Here is a 20,164-nt window from a genome sequence, read left to right as displayed (position 1 = left end):
GTGGATGGCAAAATAAATACAATGTCCGACTGCAAACAGGTTTTTGAAACAGATGGAGGTTTCAAAACTGTACTGAATTGGGTGCATAAGCTTAGCATCTGAGTGTTTTCAGGGATTTGGACTGGATTTTTAGACGTTCTTGCATCTGAAGTTGTATGTTTAAACGGGAGGTTTGGATGGAAGTAACATTGTGCTGCCTTATCAAATCTGGCCAAACAGTTCTCAGAAGGTCATTCTCACTTCATCACATTAAAATGAAGCTGTACTCAGGTGACACATCCAGCTGACGTTACAATTCAGAAGTTTGGAATCACCTGTTGGGTCGATGCTTTACTTTTTTCCTTTAATTGTGACTATTTTGAAATAGACGGACACTTCAAAGCATTATTTACATCTGAAATAGTTTAGCCCCAAAAGAAGAATAACTGACTGATTCTATAACTTTACTGATTCTGAATTTGTGACCTCAGACCATTATTGAACCACAAGTGGTGCAACTGGGCTCTGCCGTCTTCTCAGTGTTTAGACTGAATAGGTTTAAACTGTAGTATGTTCAGCTGATATACTGTGATCATATTCAAGCAGCGCTGCTAACCCCAGACCAAACTTCTTAAGAATAGCTTTGCTAAAGCAACACGTCTGTTAACACCAGCTCGTTAGAGGCATCACTGTGCACTTGACCCTGAAACAGGCACATCTTCTGATTTAAATCTGCAGATTTGGATGCTCAGGCTCCGATTTGCTTTACCAACGACTGCTGATTTCTGATATTCTTATTTAACTGTTGCTTAATCAGTCTGATTGAACCATTTACAGTGTTTATTCTGTATGTATAAAACACTGTTGTTGTACAGAACAACTGCTTTTGCAAAGCCTTCCTACAAAACATCTATGTGTAAAGAGAACATTCCTCTGTTATCTGACTGTACTGAATCAAGGTTTTGTCGGAGGCGATCTCAAACTTTTGATCGATAACGTAATAGCTTGAATGTTTCTGAACAAAAGGCTGAGCTCTGCAAACCCCAATCTTAGCATCTCCCCGTGTCGTCTGTTTGTTTCACACGTAAACCTGCACTGGCATCGGTGTGTCTGGCACCAAGTTATATCACAGACCTGGTAACACCACATGAAGGAGTGATAAATCATTCATGTTAGCGCTGCTTAAAATTGTTATTTACAATAAGAAGAAAAAAAGAACTTAATTTAGTGCAAATGTGAAACAGAACGGAGTGATTTCAAATGTCAGCACGCTGAGGAGAGACACGACTAAAGCATCACGCAGCAACACAAAGTGAATGGTAATACACAGCTCCTTCTAAAATATTCACGAGTCATGTTAAGAACGCTTCATGTTTATTTTCCTTTCTGGAAATGAAGCAGAAAACAACCAGAATTTCCAAGTTGGGTTATCGTAAAACGAACAAACAAAAAAACGTGTAGGATTAATATAATAACAAAAAGTCAAAAAAAACACTGGAGTGTCATTTTCACATACTGTAACAATCAATTTTTCAATCCCAACAACTGGGTGCAACAAATTAGGGTAAACTTCGAGGACTCTCCTGTGCAAACAGACCTACCCACATTAGGTAAGATGTACGTGGCACCAAGGTCAGAAGTATGGGAATGTTCACTAGTGAACCGGTTTCTGTAATACCCTATTAAACTTACACTAGCACTACATTCATTATGTAAATTCAAAGTACACTGACTGGAATACAGGCTGACGCTTGATAACAAAATACATTTGATAAAGCCTCTCCTGCTTCATCCAGTTCCTTGACAGCTCATAATAACCTAGAAGTTAATATTAAGACTAATAGTTTGCATTTTCAAATGATTAATGAGTAATCAATTAGTCTTCTTTGGGAGATCTGTTTTACGATGCTACACACAAGCATTAAGAGTGCAGGCAACAAGACGTCAAAGTAAGCTGTTACGAGCAGTTAGTTCCCGATAATAAAAAGTGGTCTTTCAGACTTTTTAACACTGTAAAATGACTAAATATTGTTGACTATTTGACACAATTGTCAACTGGTGTGAAACAAGGGGAAAACATCCTAACTTTGGAATAATGATCCAACACTGAGCCAATTACTTTGCTGCTCTGCTGCCCTCGAACACCAATCTTACTATTAAAAATCAACTGGAATCAAACGCATCCATTCAGCTTCACGCAGAACCAGTTCTTCAGCCAGTCCGATAACATCAAGACCGGCCGAGTTCCTCTGTGGCGACTCCCTCCAGCTTGATGTGCACCCAGCCGAGCACGGAGCGGCCGTCTGATGTGACCTGAGCGTCCTTAACTTTAATTCTGAGGAAAGAAAACAAGCGCATGAAAAGAGGCACATTTAAAAAAAAAAGAAAGAAAGAAAACAAACCCTTTTTCAGCTCATTAAACAGATACGGAGCACTGCGACAGCGTACAAAAACACTGAATAATAGTAAAATTACAGTAACTCTCACCTCTTTTTTTACATTTGTCCCTGCTGATGGTGACGGAGAGGCCAGTGGACTAAATGAGAAGAGGAAAAATTCATTAAAATATGTATATTGTACTCCGTTTTAAAAACTGGTCAGACAGTGTCTAGAAGGTCTAACGTCTTCAGCTGTGGGATTAAAATCACAAGCCAAGCGAGGGCTTTACATACACATCAGCACACCCTCCCGTTTGGAGGTGTTAATATAAACTGTGCATAACGCTGAGCGAGGGGGCTGCAATGAAGGGAGAGATCAACTCTTAAAGCTCAGGCGTCCTTCATTTACAGCTTTCCTCGCTGGCTGTGCAGGGAGGATTATCCACATCATAAAAGAGCAGATGTGTGTGTGTGTTTCCACCTCCATAATTATCATCAGTCATCAGTAGGAGGAGCTGAACATGAGCCACAACAGGAGAGGCCTGATGTAAGAATAGATAGCATACACAGACACACACACACACACATTGGTGTCATTCGAGCGTCTGCGGGCTCTGAATAGGAACAAAGTAAATGTGTGATTTATTGTCTGAAGAGCGACAAGCAGCCTGAAGCGCTAAGCACGTCACTAATGTTCAGTAGCTAACTCTTTATAATAACATTTATTTAGTGACTGAATTAAATAAATATGTGTTCGAATCAACCTTTCATCTGATTAATGTCCAGAACTTAAAGACAAATCGGAGCAAAGACAATAAAAAAAAAGGATTTTACGTACCTGCCAACCTGCCTGGAGGCATTCTCAAAAAACTTTGTTTTAGAGGCAACACTGTGGAAAGAGAAGCAACCTGACATGTTATGATCATTTATGAAATCCTTTGTCATCCAACAGTCAGCAGGTATCTCTGTCTACGCTGCGGAAAGCAAAACAATGAGCTGAGAGACCCTAAAACGCTCCGTACAGCTGAGAACTGCAGAGGTAGATGATCATTCATCATAGTCATCCCGGTGGCAGAGATATCATGGTGCCACCGCCCTCAGAGCGCTGACAGGGTGGATCTGAGGTTTCCTCGCTGTCGTATCAAGCTGTGACCCTGACATCAGCAAACCAGGCAACATGTCCGTTCTTTGGTCGGACAGTTTCGATCATCAAAGCCGCTGACGCCTCGCAGGCTGCTCTTTCTGACGCGCTGGAATTTGCACGCCTGGCACCATTTCAAGGTTACTTAGATTGCGAGTTCTGTTATTCTTAATAAAAACAGCAGATCCAGCGGTTGAATATTTATCGGACCTTTTGACCCCATCCGCATTTGCACATCTAAAAGTATCCACAAGAAGGTGGTGGCGAAAGACTTTTGTAACTCTCAAGAACACTTACTAGGATGTGGCTGTGCCCTCGTTGCCGGCTGCGCTCGGGGTCTTTTGTGGAGCGGGGAATCTGGAGGGGGGCTCCGGAGGCCTGACCGGAGGTCTGCAAATGGCATGTTTTTCTGTGGATCTCGTTCTGGTCAGACCATCAGAATCTCCTGAGAAACACAGACAATACGGACTTCAGTGGTGCAGAAGTGTTTGGTTAAAAAGACCACATGTACAACGAACCACGGTGACATGAGTCTGTAACAACAAAAGGAAGCAATGCAACCAACCTATTTCACCACCTCCGGCTCCCCTGAAATCAACACGTTAAAACCAAATCTTCACATGACAGATAGTTACATAGGACACAGCAGTTGGACATGTTGCAGCTAGTCAAAAGCAACACAACTGGCACCACTAATACCTCTTTTTCTGGCCTATTTTCAGGTCCCAACACACCTGACCACAACATCACAGCTGTGCACTTTACATGACACCATACCCCTTTCGTCCTCACTTTACCTATAAAACCTGGTAAACAAGTGGGATGAGGGATCATCATACCTTCTTTGTTGGCAGGTGTGCTCTTAGGAGGTGGTCTTCTGCTCTGGAAGGATGGTACTCTGCTCACACTGACTCCAGACTCTCCATTTGCAGCAGAAGAAGAATCTGGCCTCTGCCTCGTATCGTCTATCCTGCCAGCGTCAGAGTCTAATTGTCTGTCCTGACGGTTTGCTGGTCTGGGCATTAATACGTGTCTCGGAGGAGGTTCTCTTGGAACGAGCGGAGCGCAGCTCACAGGTTTTGTCCGCTGCAGCGGGACGGGGCTCACTGAGACTTCCCCGTCCAGGACAGAGCTGTCGTTCTGGCCATCTGGTACAGAGAAACAACATAACAGTTAATGTAAGTTCCTGGCTACTCAAGAGCTACAGCTAAACAGGGAGATAAAGAACGTGATGTTCCTGCTATCTGAGCACAGCAACTCAAGGCCTCACATGTAAATGTTTGCCTCTATGAAATATTAATGTGCCATATTTAAAAAAAAATGAAGGTCACATAAGAATATAAAGTAAATGAAGGTCAAAAAGTAACTGGCACAGCACTGCATTGGTTTAAGACCACGCAAAATCAGTTCCTCAGTTTGGATTAATCACACAGAGCTGGATTTTTGGCTACACCCAGCAGTAAGTTAAGACCAGAGAAACATCACACGACACCGGGAGGCTGAGCAGCAGGTATGGATGGACCACACCCACTTAATGAGGCGTTTAAACAGACAGAAAACTGCACGATTTAGCCAGAGGTGTTTGGAAAAAAAGGACTAACGTGGGATAAAAAATGTACACATTTATTCGTACTTGAAATAAAAAAGCAATCTCCTGCAGTTAAGGCAATAAAGAACAAGGAAAGACAATGAATGTATTTGGATTTGACATTCTCTGACAAACAAATGAATGACTCCACGTTCAGGAATATGAAATGACTGGAATGGTACTCAATGGACACACACAACAGACATTTTTCTGTACTTCAGAAACAAATGAAGTTGCAGGTGTGTTTGGTACAAATATGTCTGAAATACTGATTTAAAAAAAAAAAAAAAAAAAAAAACATTTAAAAATAATCTCCTGTACATTCAGCACAGACAGGATGGGATAATGATGAGGACGATGATGACAGTCAGGCCAAGGGAGGCTAATAATTACTCTCTGCGTGCTGAAAGTGGTCGTGACTAAGAGCATGATAAACACGAGGCGGTCGCTTGGAGATGGTGATGGGCTGCCGCTTTCTCGGGGTGATCCGCGGAGGAGGGACAGGTGGGGCGCTGCTGTCCTCTGGCACGCAACTGAAGATCTGTGATCACAAAATCCAAAGGTTAGTAGGTAACACTTTGGTTCTGCTATCACTTCACTAAAATCACTAAAAGGCTGCGCGAGACGTACCTTTTTGTAGTCCTCAATCAGAATCTCAACGACAATGTTTTGGAACTTGATGTCCAACATGGCCGCCACAGTCTCCTCCTTTGCTCTCATCAGCGTGGGTCCGAAGATGACGGCCATGTTTGAAGGAGTCATGAGGTTGTCCTCGCTGTGACTGCACACGCTGTGAAAAAACATGTTAGATGAATAAAATGTAACTCAATGTTAACTTTGGTTTCCGAGAGAGAGCAAAGGGTCCCAGTGTGGGCGCAATAAGAGATGCAAACCACAGCCGAATATGCTGGCACGTACTTGACCAGGTGTTTAATAAGCATCTCCAACATCTCCCGATTCTTCTCCGGTAGTTTGTAGGTCAGTGAATGAATTTCACTCAGTCGAAAGTCCAGATTGTCTGACTCTACGGTACAAAGACAACACAAATAAAGTTCATGAAACGTGGAGTTTATCTGCAGCGTCCATAGACCTAAACCAAGATGTAGTACAAGATACCATCTTAAGAATGGAAATCCCTCATATTTCTTTCCATGTAAATAATGTAGGGAAGAAAATGACTCGTTCTGCTGCTCTGAAAATATTCATGATGAGTAACAGAAATGATACTGACACATATAAACACAATATGGAGAAGGATACAGCCAACGGAATGAGACTAATAAAAGGACGTCTCCAAAACAAACTGCATGACATTTCCAGGAAACTGAAGCCACCAGTTGTCTTGCTGTAACATCCAGACAGAATGAGGCTGATGCTATTAAACTCGCTGTCTTCTCTGTTTTACAGTGATATTGTGTGACAGATAGACACAAACAGGGGACTCAGGTTTCTTTTGAAGTCGTCCAGACTGACCCAGTGCTGCCTGTTAAACTGCTGAATCTGCAGTCTGCACTCATGTGCAAATGCCTCTTTTGTATCTGGCCTTCAGGTTTTTCTCCCGCCAATGCTTATGTGTCTTGAAGTAGGTGTAAAGATTAGCACATAAAAGTAATCTGAGCATCGATTCAAGACTTGATTACTGTCAATTAAGAAGAGAAAACTGTGTCACTTGGAATCCTTTAAACGTGTGTCATACACACATGATTTTATATTTCTTTGTCTTTGCAAAACAAAGTATGTGGACTTAAAGAAGTACAACATGAATATACATGCATGCAGTAGACACAAAACTTAGTGCTGGATGATTTACAAAGCATGTCTTACTTGCAGCACACATGAGGTCTCTGTGCAGGCTGTAGGTCATCAGAGGTTCAGACAAGCTCCTGGAGATAAATACAGACCCTATTCAACAGGCTGCAGTGCATTATACCTCAGGACATCACACACAAGAAAAACAAACAGCAGCACTCCCTCGTTATTCAGTTACTCTAGAAAGCACTCAGAGAGCGCGGCCTCTGTCGAGGCTGCGTTTGATAGTCTAAGAATAGCAAATTGATTTAATCTGGATCCAGATCAACACATACTGTACACACTAGACAATGAAGCAGCTTTTTGGAATAGGATTTGTATGAAGGGACTAATTGAAATCTGTAATCAAGTCATTATTATTATTATCATAACTTAATTCATGAAAGAAATACAGAACATGCACTCAGACGTGATCATTACAACAGTGTCAGTCCAGAACAGCCACAGATCTGGAACTACACAGTGACACTCAGTGTGTTTGTGTCTCCTGCTCACACACACAAACTTACCTTAGATAAAACTTCAATGCACTCGTGATGGTTTTAATGTCCCAGTCGCTGCTGTGGAGGTCCACATCTCCTGGGTTCGTGGGGTCTATGGTGGAAGGAATCAAAACAAGCAAGCAGGAGACGTTTAATGCCATTATTTTAAACACTATATAAAAACCTGAAACTGAAAACCACCTGAAATTAGTGCCTTGATTGATCATAGTAACTATTACTATTCATTAAGGTAACAGCAAGTGCAAAAATGTTTCACTAATGACATTTGGACACGATGCTTGAGAAACATCACAGGTGTAACTAATTAATAATGATGGCTGAATTCCATTAAGCTGCACTTGTTTCAGGGCTGCGGTGTTGGGCATGCTGGCTCACTGTCACGGCTTACATCATCAGTGCTACTAGTAACACCTGTGTGTGAATATGTAAAAAAAAAGTATTCAAATATAATAACATATAATTTAAGCCTGCAATGACTTTGGGACAGCAGAAACAAGCTACAAAAACAGACAAAATAATCACCTTTTCATCCAATATTAACTCTCTTTTAGCTCTGCTTTTGGTCTCCACAGACTCCTGAGGAAAACATCTGGCTCTTTAGCTGCTACAGTAAATGCTCCACTATGTTCATCAGCTAGTCACTAACAAAGTTAGTCGCTAACACAGTTAGCAGCAAACTGGGCTGGAGCTGTGCATTGAAAACAGCTGCCTGCTGCAACCCAAAATGATGCTGTGAGAGCAGTGAGAGTGAGCCACCACTTAAAAGGTTAAAGCTATGCTGGAATCTGAAGAGCTCAACAGCAGAGCCGGGGATAACTCCAGTGAGTCAGCACCCCGCTGATGTTTCCTCGTCACTCCTGCACACAAGCTTGACAAAAGTTGCAGAACCTGTTATGTTGTAAAGGAAGGTGGACCAGCCCAAGTGAAGAAACATATTCACAGGTCTATTTTCTTACCAAAGAAGGCATTTAAAAGCTTCTGCACTTGGATGTTGCTGCCAACTGTTCTGTACACTCCTTCTTGTGTGACTCCTGGAAAGAGGAGAGCGGGAGGTGAAGAGAGGGAGGGAACAAATACTAACCTGCCAGTCATGCCCACAAATACAGAGCAGTGCGAATGTATCACATGTGCGTCTTCGGAGCCTGCAGGAGCCAGAGTTAGACTAAAGACGGTCTTGCTTGATTGTGAGTGCTTCATTGAACTCTCAGTTTGAAGCTGAGCAGTGCTCTGCCTTTGGATCGGGATACAAATTACATGTTTATGGATTGAATGTTGTAATTCCATTCTTGTAAGATGAATCACCAAACTGCAGAGACACTGGGAATAGCCTTTGTGCACACCAACCTCCACACCAAGAGATCAAGCTACAAATACAGTTACACCTTGAGGTGGACAGCCTGTCCACACCTTCACTTTCTGAACTTTTTTTTGCGCTTGTCAATCACTTAGCTCTCTTTTTAATATCTCGGAAATATGCGTAAAGTTCCATCTGACTTTGAGATATTGGCCTCTAAAGTTTTAGGAGGTTTTGTTAAAGGGATCAAAAATCATTCCTTAAAAAAAATCTGACCAGCAGATGTGGATAGTGTGTGATGCAGATGTGAAAATTAAAGGTCTGTTTAATCTGAAATATTATTTCAGACTTCTAGTTTCGTAGTGAAGGGCGTTTTTTCCCTGAAAGCAGCATGCAGGAGCGGCATCGACACGTAACCTACGACTCAACTACGCCCCCCTGAGGGCAACGCACAGAACTAAAGACAGCTGGGATAAACTTTTACCTTTTGTTTCAATGAAGTTGATGCACTTTCGCACAAACTTGAATCCAGTTTCATTCAGTTCCACTGAGGAAATAAAAACAAAAAAAAAAGACGAGGACATGAGCAGACAAACAGTCAATTTAAGAAGAAGTTTAAACACAAAGACAGATGGGAGACGTCACACTAATAACACAGTGTCAACATCACAACTCCAGACTTTGAGGGTAATGATGGCGGACTTACTTTCAGCTTGCTTGTGAATTGGGGAATGATAGATCTGAAATGAAAAAAAAAAAAGGAAAAGGAAATGAAACATGGAAAAATGCATGACTGGCTTTGGATTTTACTGCATGATTAATGAACACGACTCCTAAAACTGAAAATGAGGAGAAAAAATGATGATGGCAGGAGGACTGAAAGCTACTGCACTGAAACCAGCGACAGCTTCCGACAGAGTTCATGGGATTATTTGGTGCCATTTTCCTGTTGAGGTTAACCTTCTGAGCGGCTTCGAATTTCACGAAAATCATAGCGATGAAAACAAGGAGACAGAATGTGTGTCCTGCTACTTGGTGGAAAACCAAAGGAAAATAATTCAGTTTACTTTTGGGAGCAGCTTAAAAACAGTACATGACTCCGGGCATCGTCACCACTAACTCACACTCAGAGACCAGGATGTCACATGTGCTCGTTTTTATATCATAGCTTTGTTCAACTCTTCCCTTAAAATAGCTGACTTGTGTTCAGTTTTCTTTATATTCACAGCGTTGCCCTGACATGGACATCAGAGGTCAGGGTCAGAGACAGAGCAGCTGGAGACAGTACAGCTGAGCCTTGTTCAAGGGCTCCTCAGCAGGCGAGTGTTTGTTGTCATTGGCTGAGGTGTGAAATGTCTCTGTCATGTCCTGTTGCTGGTTTAAACCTGAGAATTGAACGCCTGCTGTTCGATTCGACGCACTGCTTTGGGAAGAATAAAAATCAAAATCGGATCGCATGCTAGCCATGCTTCAGGAGTGAGAAACCTGATCTGGTTCATGAAGCTAACTTCAGAGAAAGGAATAACAAACAGCCTTTTTTTTTTCCAGGATTCGAATGATTGTTTTCATGTCAGCGGCTCAAAAGAAAATAGGCAAAATGTGCCATTGCTCAGGCGGGTTTGAGAGGAACATACGAGCATTTCTCTCTTTTTTCCTACACTTTAAGGCCAAAAGGGGGGCCTCAGCTGATCTCTAAGTATAGCATTACATTTGTCATTTTGGCACATGCAGTAAGTTCATGCATGTCAACCACTTCTTGGTTTGGAGATGCGACAAATCTGCGAGAACAAAGAATTAATGGACCTTGGTGGACTCTAATGGATGGCTGCAGAGCTGCCTGTAGACACAGCCAGCTTGGTTTTGCTTCCAGTGCTCCTCAGGATGTTTATTATGGGCACAAAACCTCTGAAATTATGGCCGATATGTATGCGAGAAGCTGGAAACGGTAAATATTCGTCTTTTTTAACAGAAAAACGACTCAGGAAGTAAGAGTTTAAGCCGGTAAGCGTGTGATAAAAGGAAAGTTTAGTTTCTATGGTAGCACACTAACACTGGCCGTTAACACAGCAACGTTCTGGGCACAAGAGACTACCAGTAAGACAGCAGAGTAAGGGGAAGTTTCCAAAGATGCAGTATGCACAGAAACGTGCTCCAGGCTGAAACATGTAACAGCATGCACAGACGCGTTGCACTGTGCGGCCCATATAAGCTGACATAAAGTACCCATATGACTGAGGGGAAGAAGCAGTGCTGGACCTTAAATTTCAGCTATTCAAAGGGCTAAAAGGGCACTCAGAGCGGAATGAAGTCGACAGAGTTGCTGTGGCAGAAGACATTATTCTCAAAGAACACCACAGAGTTGACCCTGGCCCAGACTGAAAGCTCAGACACTCTGCAGAGCTGGTGGTGCGGAGCAGTGGATCTTTGCTTGAGAATATTTGGGCAAAAGGGTGGAAATCTCTTGTGAAATGTTGATGACACACAGAAGTCACTGGGGAAGTTGGACAGGAAGAGGGCACTGAGAAATGTGCCTTCTGTTATTTTCACATCCTCTCGTAGTGGTTTACTTGCTCTGTCCAGCACTCACACGACATCCGCCACAGGACCTAAAACAGCTAATATGAAAGTATCCGAGCAAGACAGCAAAACCAAATATTCTTAAAGCTACAACCAAAAGACGAATGAACAATGTCTTAAGTTTCACTAATAAGGCTGTTTGGCATTTCATCAGCTCAAAAACGCAGAGACAGATGGTAGAGCACTTTCAACAGGGAAGTTTCCATTAACAGCTATAAACGTGATCCTAAGAGCAAAAATAAAATCTCTAATGGTGTCAGCTCAGCCGTGCTGTGAGGGGCAACTGAAAAGAAAAAAAAAAGCCATCATTTAGTCACACACTCATGCATAATGTGTCTAACAAGCTTGATAAAACACACACCTGCAATACAGAAGCCATAATGAGATGACCTAACGCCTACATCCTGCCGTGCTCAAACCCTGGCAGGCGCGAGCTGCCATGTGCCTTAAATGACGGATTTGATTGTAAAAAATAACGGGCTTGATATGGCTTCCTTAACAGAAGCGAAAAGAACTGCTTCTCATTCGTTCGAAGATGCTTTAAATGACATTCATCTTCAATCTGCCAGCATTTACGGAGATTTTATTAAAGAAAACAAAACAGTGCTGGATGGATTCTGCATGCAGATTGGAAATGGAAACTGGCATCGGGATGTTCTGTGTGTCAGCGCAGTCGCCAGCAGTCACGTCAGGCCTCCCCTCCAGCAGCTGACTCCGTGTTGCATTGCAGATATTTTGACAGTCGAGCAGTTTTCATAAAAATATATGCGGGAGAAGAATGAGCCTCAGTGAGATGAGATGCAAAATGAACTCACGGGCTCTTTTCCATCCATGGCCTCCATCCACAACTTCCTGTCTCCCTCCGAAAGAGCCTGGAAGGTGACGGGTGTGTTTCTATGGAGACAGTAACAAACGCCATCAGGGAGGTAAATGTCGCAATGAAATTGATCACTCACAGGATAATGCTGCAGTATCCAACCCGTGGTGAACGTTTAACTCGCCGTTTAAATTCTTACACATTGCAGATCTCACTAATCTGTCGAGACAGGGGGGACAAAGTCAAAAGAAGGCAAACTTTAAGCATCTTCGAAGTAACTGATTAAGATGATGGGAGGTATAAACAGAGATGAAGAAGACAAACGTGATGAAATTCATCTGTTGCAATCTGTCTACCGCAGACGCAAGAAAATCCAGTGCCAAGCCCGTAGGCTACTGGATCAATTGTTAACTAAGACGACTGTGCTGCGAGTTTAAAGCTCTTGCTGCCATCTGCACGAGTCAACCAACTATAAAAACCTTCAAACGCTAAGAAAATAACTTTTCTATCAGCTCTGACACTTAAACAGACGTCCCTGATTCTAGAGGAGTTGTGTTTGGCATAGATGATCCAAACCTGCTTCTGTGACGTTGGTAATTTGATGCTTTTCCTGACTTGTTTTGAAGCTCTCGCACACCTGAATGAAAACAGCCAATCAAACGCTCATGTGTGCAGTCCTTCTCCATCGTGTAGACAGAGATGAAGACAACAGACACAACTGATCCAGGACATTAAAGTTCCTCTGCTGGCATTGATTAAACCCCCAAAAACTCATCTCTGTTCATCAAGATGACATATTTAGATGTTTTTCCATTAAAAAAAAAAGGCTCCAGCTTGACTAAGTTATCACAACATGGAAAGCCCCGCCCCGTTGACAGGATTGGTTCATTAGGTGTGTCACACATGAAACCTTGGCTCAGCCACGTCACCGACTGTTTATTCTGCTTCTAATATGTCTTGCAGCATATAAAAAACATCCCATGGACATGGTGCCAAGGTCAAAAACTCGACTCTCATTGGAGCAGGTCTTTAAGAGCAGAACAATGTGTAAGCTCCGTAGGAGTAGTCCCTCTTGGGAAGGTCAAGGGTCAGGGTCAGGCACGAGCACTGGGAGCGTTTCAGGGACGCTGAGGTGGGCGAGCGGCTGGCCTTAGAACATCTTGAGCCGACCGCATTATCATCCACAGCAGACAGCACTGCCACCACGAGTTGATCAGGCAGCTAACTCCTCATTATGTTGTTGCTCGGTTCACACGCTGGCACAAATGAGTTGTTCAACATTCAGAGACACTTTCGAGCACTTAATGCATAATTCAAGCGGCTTTTAAACCTTTAAAAACACCCTGTCAAGAACTGTTTCAACAGATTTCAAGAAAGCAGACTATGTCAGAGCAGCCCCTGGCTCGAGTGTCTATTAAAATGCATTTTGTGCACTGAATGGCGTGCTTATGCAGAGATGAGCTTGTTGTGTTCCTTCCTCTGAAATCACTGAGTTTGCCATCTGTTTCCAGCGTGCGCCCGTTGCTTAGGGATTGTTTGGGCTACAGTCCATTTAGCCCTCACACTCTGTCCTTGTGAGCCACCTGCTCACCTGTTTATCCCACAAGGCTCTCGTGTCGCCTCGTCTCACAGATCTCACAGTTTCTCAGATTTGATTTGCGCTAACCTCTCGTTAGTTTCCACGTCAAAGCAGAAGCGCTTGTCTATGGACTCCGTCTTCCGGCGGATGCAGGACTTGAGCGTCAGCTGCGTGGGGCCCTGCGGGGGAGGAGACAAAGTTGGAGGTTGATCAGTGTGTGTGATGGACACAGTGACAGCAGAGGAAGCAGTCTGTGGAGATGTCAGAGTATCTAGAGTACTGCGGGTGCACAGATGCTTGTCTGTGCCTATGAGTGGTTCATATGTTCAATAATTGCCTATTTCCTTGCAGTGAAGCACCTGTTTGGTTGTAGGCTTCTGTTCACAGGGCACCATGACCAGCAGCCTCCCCTCCTTGTGATACTTGCAGTAATATTTGACCCACGACACGCCCAAAGCCCCTGGTGAGACAAAAACAACAGGACAGGCCTCGTCAGAGGGGATTCAAGCATGTACAAGTATCAGACTCCTGTGGTCCACTTACACTTCTCCTGACAGTACAGATAACCCTCCATGGGCAGAAAACTGTGCATTTTGCAGATCTGGGAGGGGTGTTTCATTCTTTTCATCAGCTCCTCCATCTCCTCACGAGTGCTCTCATAGTGGTTTCTTGTCTGCAGGTGAAAAACCAGACAGCACTTTAGAATCTTCTGGACACCCGATTAAAGGACATTAACTCTGTCTAATGGCATCGCTCGTTGCCAGTAACACCACTTACATTCTGCAGGCTGAGCTGCAGCTCTTGCTTGTAAGGCATGAAGTCCTGAGTCATCTCCACCGTCAGGTTGTTGAGCGTTAAAACGCTGTGAAGAAACGCCAGCACCTGTGCAACCGGAGCGTCAATGACATATTTAATTATTTAAGACTAATCAAGCAGACGACAGCTGCCATAAAGAGTGCGTGACTGACTACTGGGATCACTCACAGGCTCCACCACATCAAACTTCTTTCTGTCCTGCACCTGATGGATCTGGTACACATACTCCACCGACGATTCATAGAAGTTCACTCGCTCTCTGTCCAGCAGTTCATCAGCCTGTGGTTAAGATAAATAAAACATTTCTAATAGCAGCTCTCATTCGTGCATTTCACTGCACGGCTGACGAACACTTCACCTCCTGAAGCTGACTCTCTTTCTTCTTGGCAGAGAGATTCAGGTGTTTGTCCACCTGGGAGTAATATTTTTCACTCTCCTTCTCGAACTTCTTCTTCTTTTCCTGCAGGAGAGAAGCATTAATTGTGAAACTGAAAGATTACAACGCGATTCAATCAAGTTTGTCGCTTGACTGAGAGTCAAATGTTATACTGGACACTGGACTTTTCAGGCTGACACTAATATCTGAGAGACTAAAACATAAATGGTAAAAAAAAACAAAAAGTCAGGGATATATACTTGAAATAGTTAACTTAAAGTATTACTACATAAAGTACTAACACAAGTACTACATAAATGGTGATAAAGTAATGGATAAATGGTGAAACTTTCAGTATCTGCCCCTCCAGTATTACAACTACCTCTAGTAAACCCACCTGAAAATAATCAGCATCATGTTTAAAAGGTGTTCTGTTTGTTTCTTGAATAAAAATATGTTTTTAACATAAATCCATTTTGCAGGTCATGTAGGTCCTGTTTATTTTACGTTTATTTCCATTTGTGGATTACATAAATATTAACACGGCAGCGAGAGTGACGGAAAGGGGCTGGTTAACAAATGTAATGAGAGCGAAAAAACTCTTTTGATCACCAGAGCACAACGCGAACGAAACCCAAATGTCCTGCTGAATAATCAAGGTGCTTCCCCACAGAGCTTCGACTTTAAAAGCAAAAACATGTGCGGCTCTCAAAAGTAAACTGCTTTCCTCTCAACAAAACTCCTCAAAAGTAAACTGCTTTCCTCTCAACAACTAACAAAACATCTCTGCTTAGTAAAGAGGAAGAAGAGATGTAATATCATTCTTCTCACACAGGTAAACGTTTCACACATTCATATAGAAATAGATTTGAGGAAGTGGCTTCTGACACCCTGTTTGGTGTGTGTGTGTACATCTCGAAGGAGGGTACCATGGTGCATGTGAAAACACTCACTTTTGTTACTCCTATTTGCTCCTTTCTGAACTTCTCCAGCGGCTTGATGAGCAGATCAGAGGCATTCTGGACCTGGACGGGCAAATATAGAGCAGCCGTTACTGTGGTGCACTTCTAAACACATACACAGCACTGTCATACTGCATGTGGGACCCACTCTTTAACAAAGCAGTGCTGAACTGGGTTATCTGTGGGCCACGAATGTGTTGAAAAGAGCTTGGAAATAAATATCTGGAGGGCCAGAGTGAAATTGTATTTTTTGCTATCCACTCCCAACAGATGCTGCTCTTCCACACCATTGCAAGCACGATTTACCAGCTGACATCCAGTTTTACAATTAGATCTGTCTCCAGAAAACCCAGTTCAACAGGAACCGCAACTCCTAATGCCATGGCTCGATGGCTGAAGTGCGAGACAAGAGGATGAAAGGAGCACTACATCGTGTCGGAGTTTTTATCTGACTCCAGTAAAAGAGGAAAGACGTGATAAAAGCAGCGTGAAAATGCATCAACACGTGGGCACTATGCCACCATGAGCAAAAAGGGAACAAGAAAACCAAGAGGGGAAGTGAGATCCAACTAATTAACAGCACTCCTCTAAACCAGCATGCACATTCAAACAGCCCGTATCTGCACAGGTGTGTGTGGATGTGATTGACGTGACACTCCTGATGTTACTCATCCATAAAACAATGGGCCGGTGCTTTCCTTCCCAGTGCCCTGATCTTTAGTGCAGGATATGTTAATTCGGTTTCAGATATCTAATGAGGGGTCCAATAGGATGCAGAGTCAGCGTGGAGGAAGCTGATAACCCACCAGCATCATCCTGTCGTGCTCCACTTCCTGCAGAAGTCCGGCGAACTCCTGGAACGACTGAGCTGCGGAGGAAAAGACAAAAGATGACGACCGAAATAAAGACCTCGCACATTCTTATCTCGACTGTCTGACGCAGGAGGCGCGATTGGAAAGATTGAAAAGGGAAACACTTGCTTACACACGTTTGACAGAAGTTTCTGCTTCTTCAAATCGGTTTGGTTCAGGGTTCCTCATATTCAAATTGTGATGAATTATCTAAAGGCTGCCAAAGTGTTCCTCTCCGCTGAGGTCAAGCAGGGGAAGTGTTTTTGCATCAGCTCACTCTGCTGTAAACTGTGCTAATGCTCCATAAGGTATTAGTAAACAGGCTGCAGCGAAATGTCCTGCAAGCTCTCTAAAAGCCACTTCAGCGTCATGATTTTCATAGTCAGTGAATATAAAGTGTGTGCTGGGGAGCATCATCTCACCAATGTTAATCTCATCATCAGTCAGGGAGTCACCGATGACGTCGAACTGGAACATGCTGAGGGTCTGAGAAAACTTCTGCACGGCCAGAGAATAGCCTAGAAAACACACAAATGAGTCCGTTTGAGACATCTGAGAGGAGCTCCAACTGCCTCACCATCAACTGTAACATGCAATTCTTCATCACTCTTTACATCCTGATCAGCTCATGAACTGAAGCATGAACCTTCAGGATTACTGGAAGTGCATTTCTTTTTTCCTCTGGTAGGAAAGTCTAAAGTATGAAAGATATTCTTGGCAGGGCACAGCAGCACAACAGCAGCCAGTATGTGGTCTATGCAATATATCACCCCTGCTATGTCTGGGTTTCATTATCAAAACACAGCACAGTCTGTCTGATCAATACTGTGGGGCAAGAGGAACTTACATATCTGGTCTCATATTCTAAATGCCTCCTTTGTCTTTCAAGCATTTCAAATGTTTTCATGATTCTTGCTTTAATTGTCCCTTTTTATAAGCCTTTTATTGCACACAAAGTGCGGGCAGAGCTCACATATTTACAGCTGGAGATCAGTGTTTGGAGTGAAGCAATCTGCAGCGCGTTAGCAGTGAGTCCAGCGTCGCCCCTCCTGGATGCCACACTGACCCAAATATACACATCTGCTGTGAGCTGTCACTGGCCCTGGTCCATACTATGAGTGGGACTGGTCCCACACTGCAACAAGCAGGATGACACATCGCTCGGAGGGGGGAGGTGGAAAAGCAACACATGGATAGGTGAAACTCTTGCTGCTTGCAGACAAACAGAGCCGTTCATCCTGCACATCTGCATCAGATCCGTGGCCTTCCCAGCGCTGCTGCATGGCGCGCTCCCAGGGGACCTCTAGCACCTCCCTGAATGTGCCTCTCCCCGCCACCCACAATGATCCTGCAGGGCCTCACCGAGGCCCCACTGATGCTGATCCTCCGTCGAGCCTCATCACACCACTATATTGACATGCAATGTGCAAAAACAGCTGTTATCAATTTAAAAACAACAGAGATCAGATCTAAGCATGCTCACCTCTGATTGCAGTGATTACACTGTTGCCATCTTTTATCAACTCCTTGAGGAATTTGCTCGTCCTCTCCAGCTCCACTTCATAACACTTGAGAGTCTCTCTGAAGTCCGGACTGTCCAGAAAGCAGTCGCTGAACTCTAGAGGAGGATGCCCCATCTTCTGAAGCCTTGGCTTTCACACAATAGAAACGCTGAATTTGTCTGAGTGAGCCACGCAGCCTACGCTCGTCTATCGCACACTGCTCATTGCTGCTCAGTTAAGGCGACTCCACACGGGTCTGAACCATGGTGTCCGGGGGAGCCTGCGGCCGCCGCTGATCGCCTGTGAAGGACCCCGAGCAGTGACGAGGAGCGCGTTTGATCCACTTCCGTCTGTTCTTCGTCTGACGCGCTGTTTAAACGGGAATCCAATTGAATCCTGGTCCTCTTTGCGACTTTTTCCTTGTGGCAGTGTTGTGTTAGAAGAGCGGCTAGAATCCCTCTGGCCGCGTCCCATTCCGTAATATTTCCCACTTTCATAACACCTCTTCATATCCTTTGCCTTGGTTTGAAAGCAGTTTTTGGATTTGTAAAGCTAACAGCGCGCTAGTAAACCTCTGAATACGCGTTAGTAAATATCTGTTTCTTTTCTGACAGAGATGTCATGCGGATCCTAAATCCCACATTTTCAAAAGAGCGAACCGCAAAGCTGAATGGGACGTGACCAACTGGCGATAGACTCACTAAAAACTTGCCCCCTTTCCACACCCAGGAGGTTCTTAAAGGGGCTGCTGCACAGTTGGCTGATTGTCTTATTGATGATGCAGCTTTCACGTGCTGTCGGAAATCTGCCAGTCAGGATAAATGGGGCTTAAGAAATAGTAATAGCCTGGTGATTATGTGTGTGTGTGTGTGTGTGTGTGTGTGTGTGTGTGTGTGTGTGTGTGTGTGTGTAATGATAATTATGTATACGTACTGTATATTCATGCATATGTGTATGTATAGATAGATAATACAGCTAATTCATACAAATACAAACCTAAATGTATGGTGGTATTGGTGTATTTCTTTTCTACTGTTCACGGTCAAATACCCTTCATAATAAAATGTATTTGTGTTTCAATTAGCAGGTAATTAGCAGATACAGTAAAGACATTATCGGACAGTTCCCAAGATATGCATCAGGATGGCCACAAGCAGTCGCAAGATAATTCTGAGGGATCACAAGATGGAAAAGAAAGTTAAAGATCTTCTTTTTAAATTCTTCAACACGGGTCCATGTCATGTGTTTTTTCAGACTTACTAGTAATCTTTGTTGGTTTTTTTTTCTTGTGAATTGCTGCATAATCCTTCTTTCTGGGCCTGAGTGAGTCATAAATAATTAGATAAAACAAAGATTGGAAACAACTAGTAGACACATGCACCCGGTGCTGAGATGTTGCAAGTACGGATTGAGTCATTTAAGGATCACAAGATTGAAGGAGGTTCAGCTTATGCTTATGTGTTCACTGATCTTCAATCAAAGCGACCGTAGCACTGTGTTTTGGAAGAAAATAACTCTAAGTTCAAAGAGGCTCGTGATACAGACATACCTGCACGGGTCCCTGAATGTATCATGAGAATCATGTGATAATTCCACAGTGAGACATGTCACACCTGCTGTCACTGGGTGTGTCCCTGCATTCAAGATTAAGTACAATAATATCATCTCATTGCACAGCCAGCTTCAGCAGATTTATTTTACACAAGCACTGCAGTGTACTTTACACCACACACCCACAGTAATCACAGACTCATTGATCCTTCATCTGACTGAAGTTAGACTCTAAGGCACCAACCATGACTCTGAAATGTCAGTAGCCTCACTGTTCTGTCAGTTTTGTCTTGAATCTCTAATATTCTGTAAACTATAAATACTCAATAGTGTATCTACTATATTGCAGCCTGTGTACTCTATAGAGCAGTGCCACCTTCATGATCAAAGTGACGAGAAGCAGTGTGTAATCAGAGGAGAGTGAGAGGATCATAGAGACAC

The 20,164-nt window shown here is 43.4% G+C and overlaps 1 protein-coding gene across 1 annotated transcript; it reads right to left on the bottom strand.

The window, feature by feature from the left end:
• Nucleotides 1-1,332: 1,332 nt before the first annotated feature.
• ophn1 (oligophrenin 1) lies at nucleotides 1,333-18,882 on the bottom strand. The gene is made up of 24 exons (XM_076750804.1): nucleotides 18,154-18,882; nucleotides 17,093-17,188; nucleotides 16,626-16,687; nucleotides 15,811-15,882; nucleotides 14,840-14,941; nucleotides 14,650-14,760; nucleotides 14,443-14,547; nucleotides 14,209-14,338; nucleotides 14,025-14,125; nucleotides 13,753-13,844; nucleotides 12,085-12,163; nucleotides 9,399-9,432; nucleotides 9,177-9,239; nucleotides 8,355-8,429; nucleotides 7,405-7,489; nucleotides 6,911-6,969; nucleotides 6,005-6,110; nucleotides 5,717-5,876; nucleotides 5,480-5,627; nucleotides 4,338-4,646; nucleotides 3,796-3,943; nucleotides 3,196-3,246; nucleotides 2,467-2,515; nucleotides 1,333-2,314 (listed from the first exon to the last, which is right to left on the bottom strand). Exons 1-24 carry the CDS (start codon nucleotides 18,305-18,307, stop codon nucleotides 2,309-2,311), a joined length of 2,397 nt encoding a protein of 798 aa, XP_076606919.1. The 5' UTR covers nucleotides 18,308-18,882; the 3' UTR covers nucleotides 1,333-2,308.
• Nucleotides 18,883-20,164: the final 1,282 nt, after the last annotated feature.

Source organism: Chaetodon auriga, chromosome 15, assembly GCF_051107435.1.
Source record: "Chaetodon auriga isolate fChaAug3 chromosome 15, fChaAug3.hap1, whole genome shotgun sequence".
In the NCBI taxonomy this organism is placed as follows: Eukaryota; Metazoa; Chordata; class Actinopteri; order Chaetodontiformes; family Chaetodontidae; genus Chaetodon; species Chaetodon auriga.
The sequence above is the reverse complement of the archived record's forward strand: the minus strand, read 5'-3'. Positions and strand labels throughout refer to the sequence as shown.

What these genes read in the sequence shown, in the direction of transcription:
- ophn1 (XM_076750804.1), bottom strand. Translation starts at nt 18,307, where the DNA reads ATGGGGCATCCTCCTCTAGAGTTCAGCGACTGCTTTCTGGACAGTCCG. An exon ending in GACGTGGAAACTAACGAGAG is followed by an intron (nt 12,164 to 13,752) that starts GTTAGCGCAAAT and finishes CTGTCTCCATAG; the next exon opens with AAACACACCCGTCACCTTCC. An exon ending in GAGGGCACAGCCACATCCTA is followed by an intron (nt 3,247 to 3,795) that starts GTAAGTGTTCTT and finishes CTCTTTCCACAG; the next exon opens with TGTTGCCTCTAAAACAAAGT.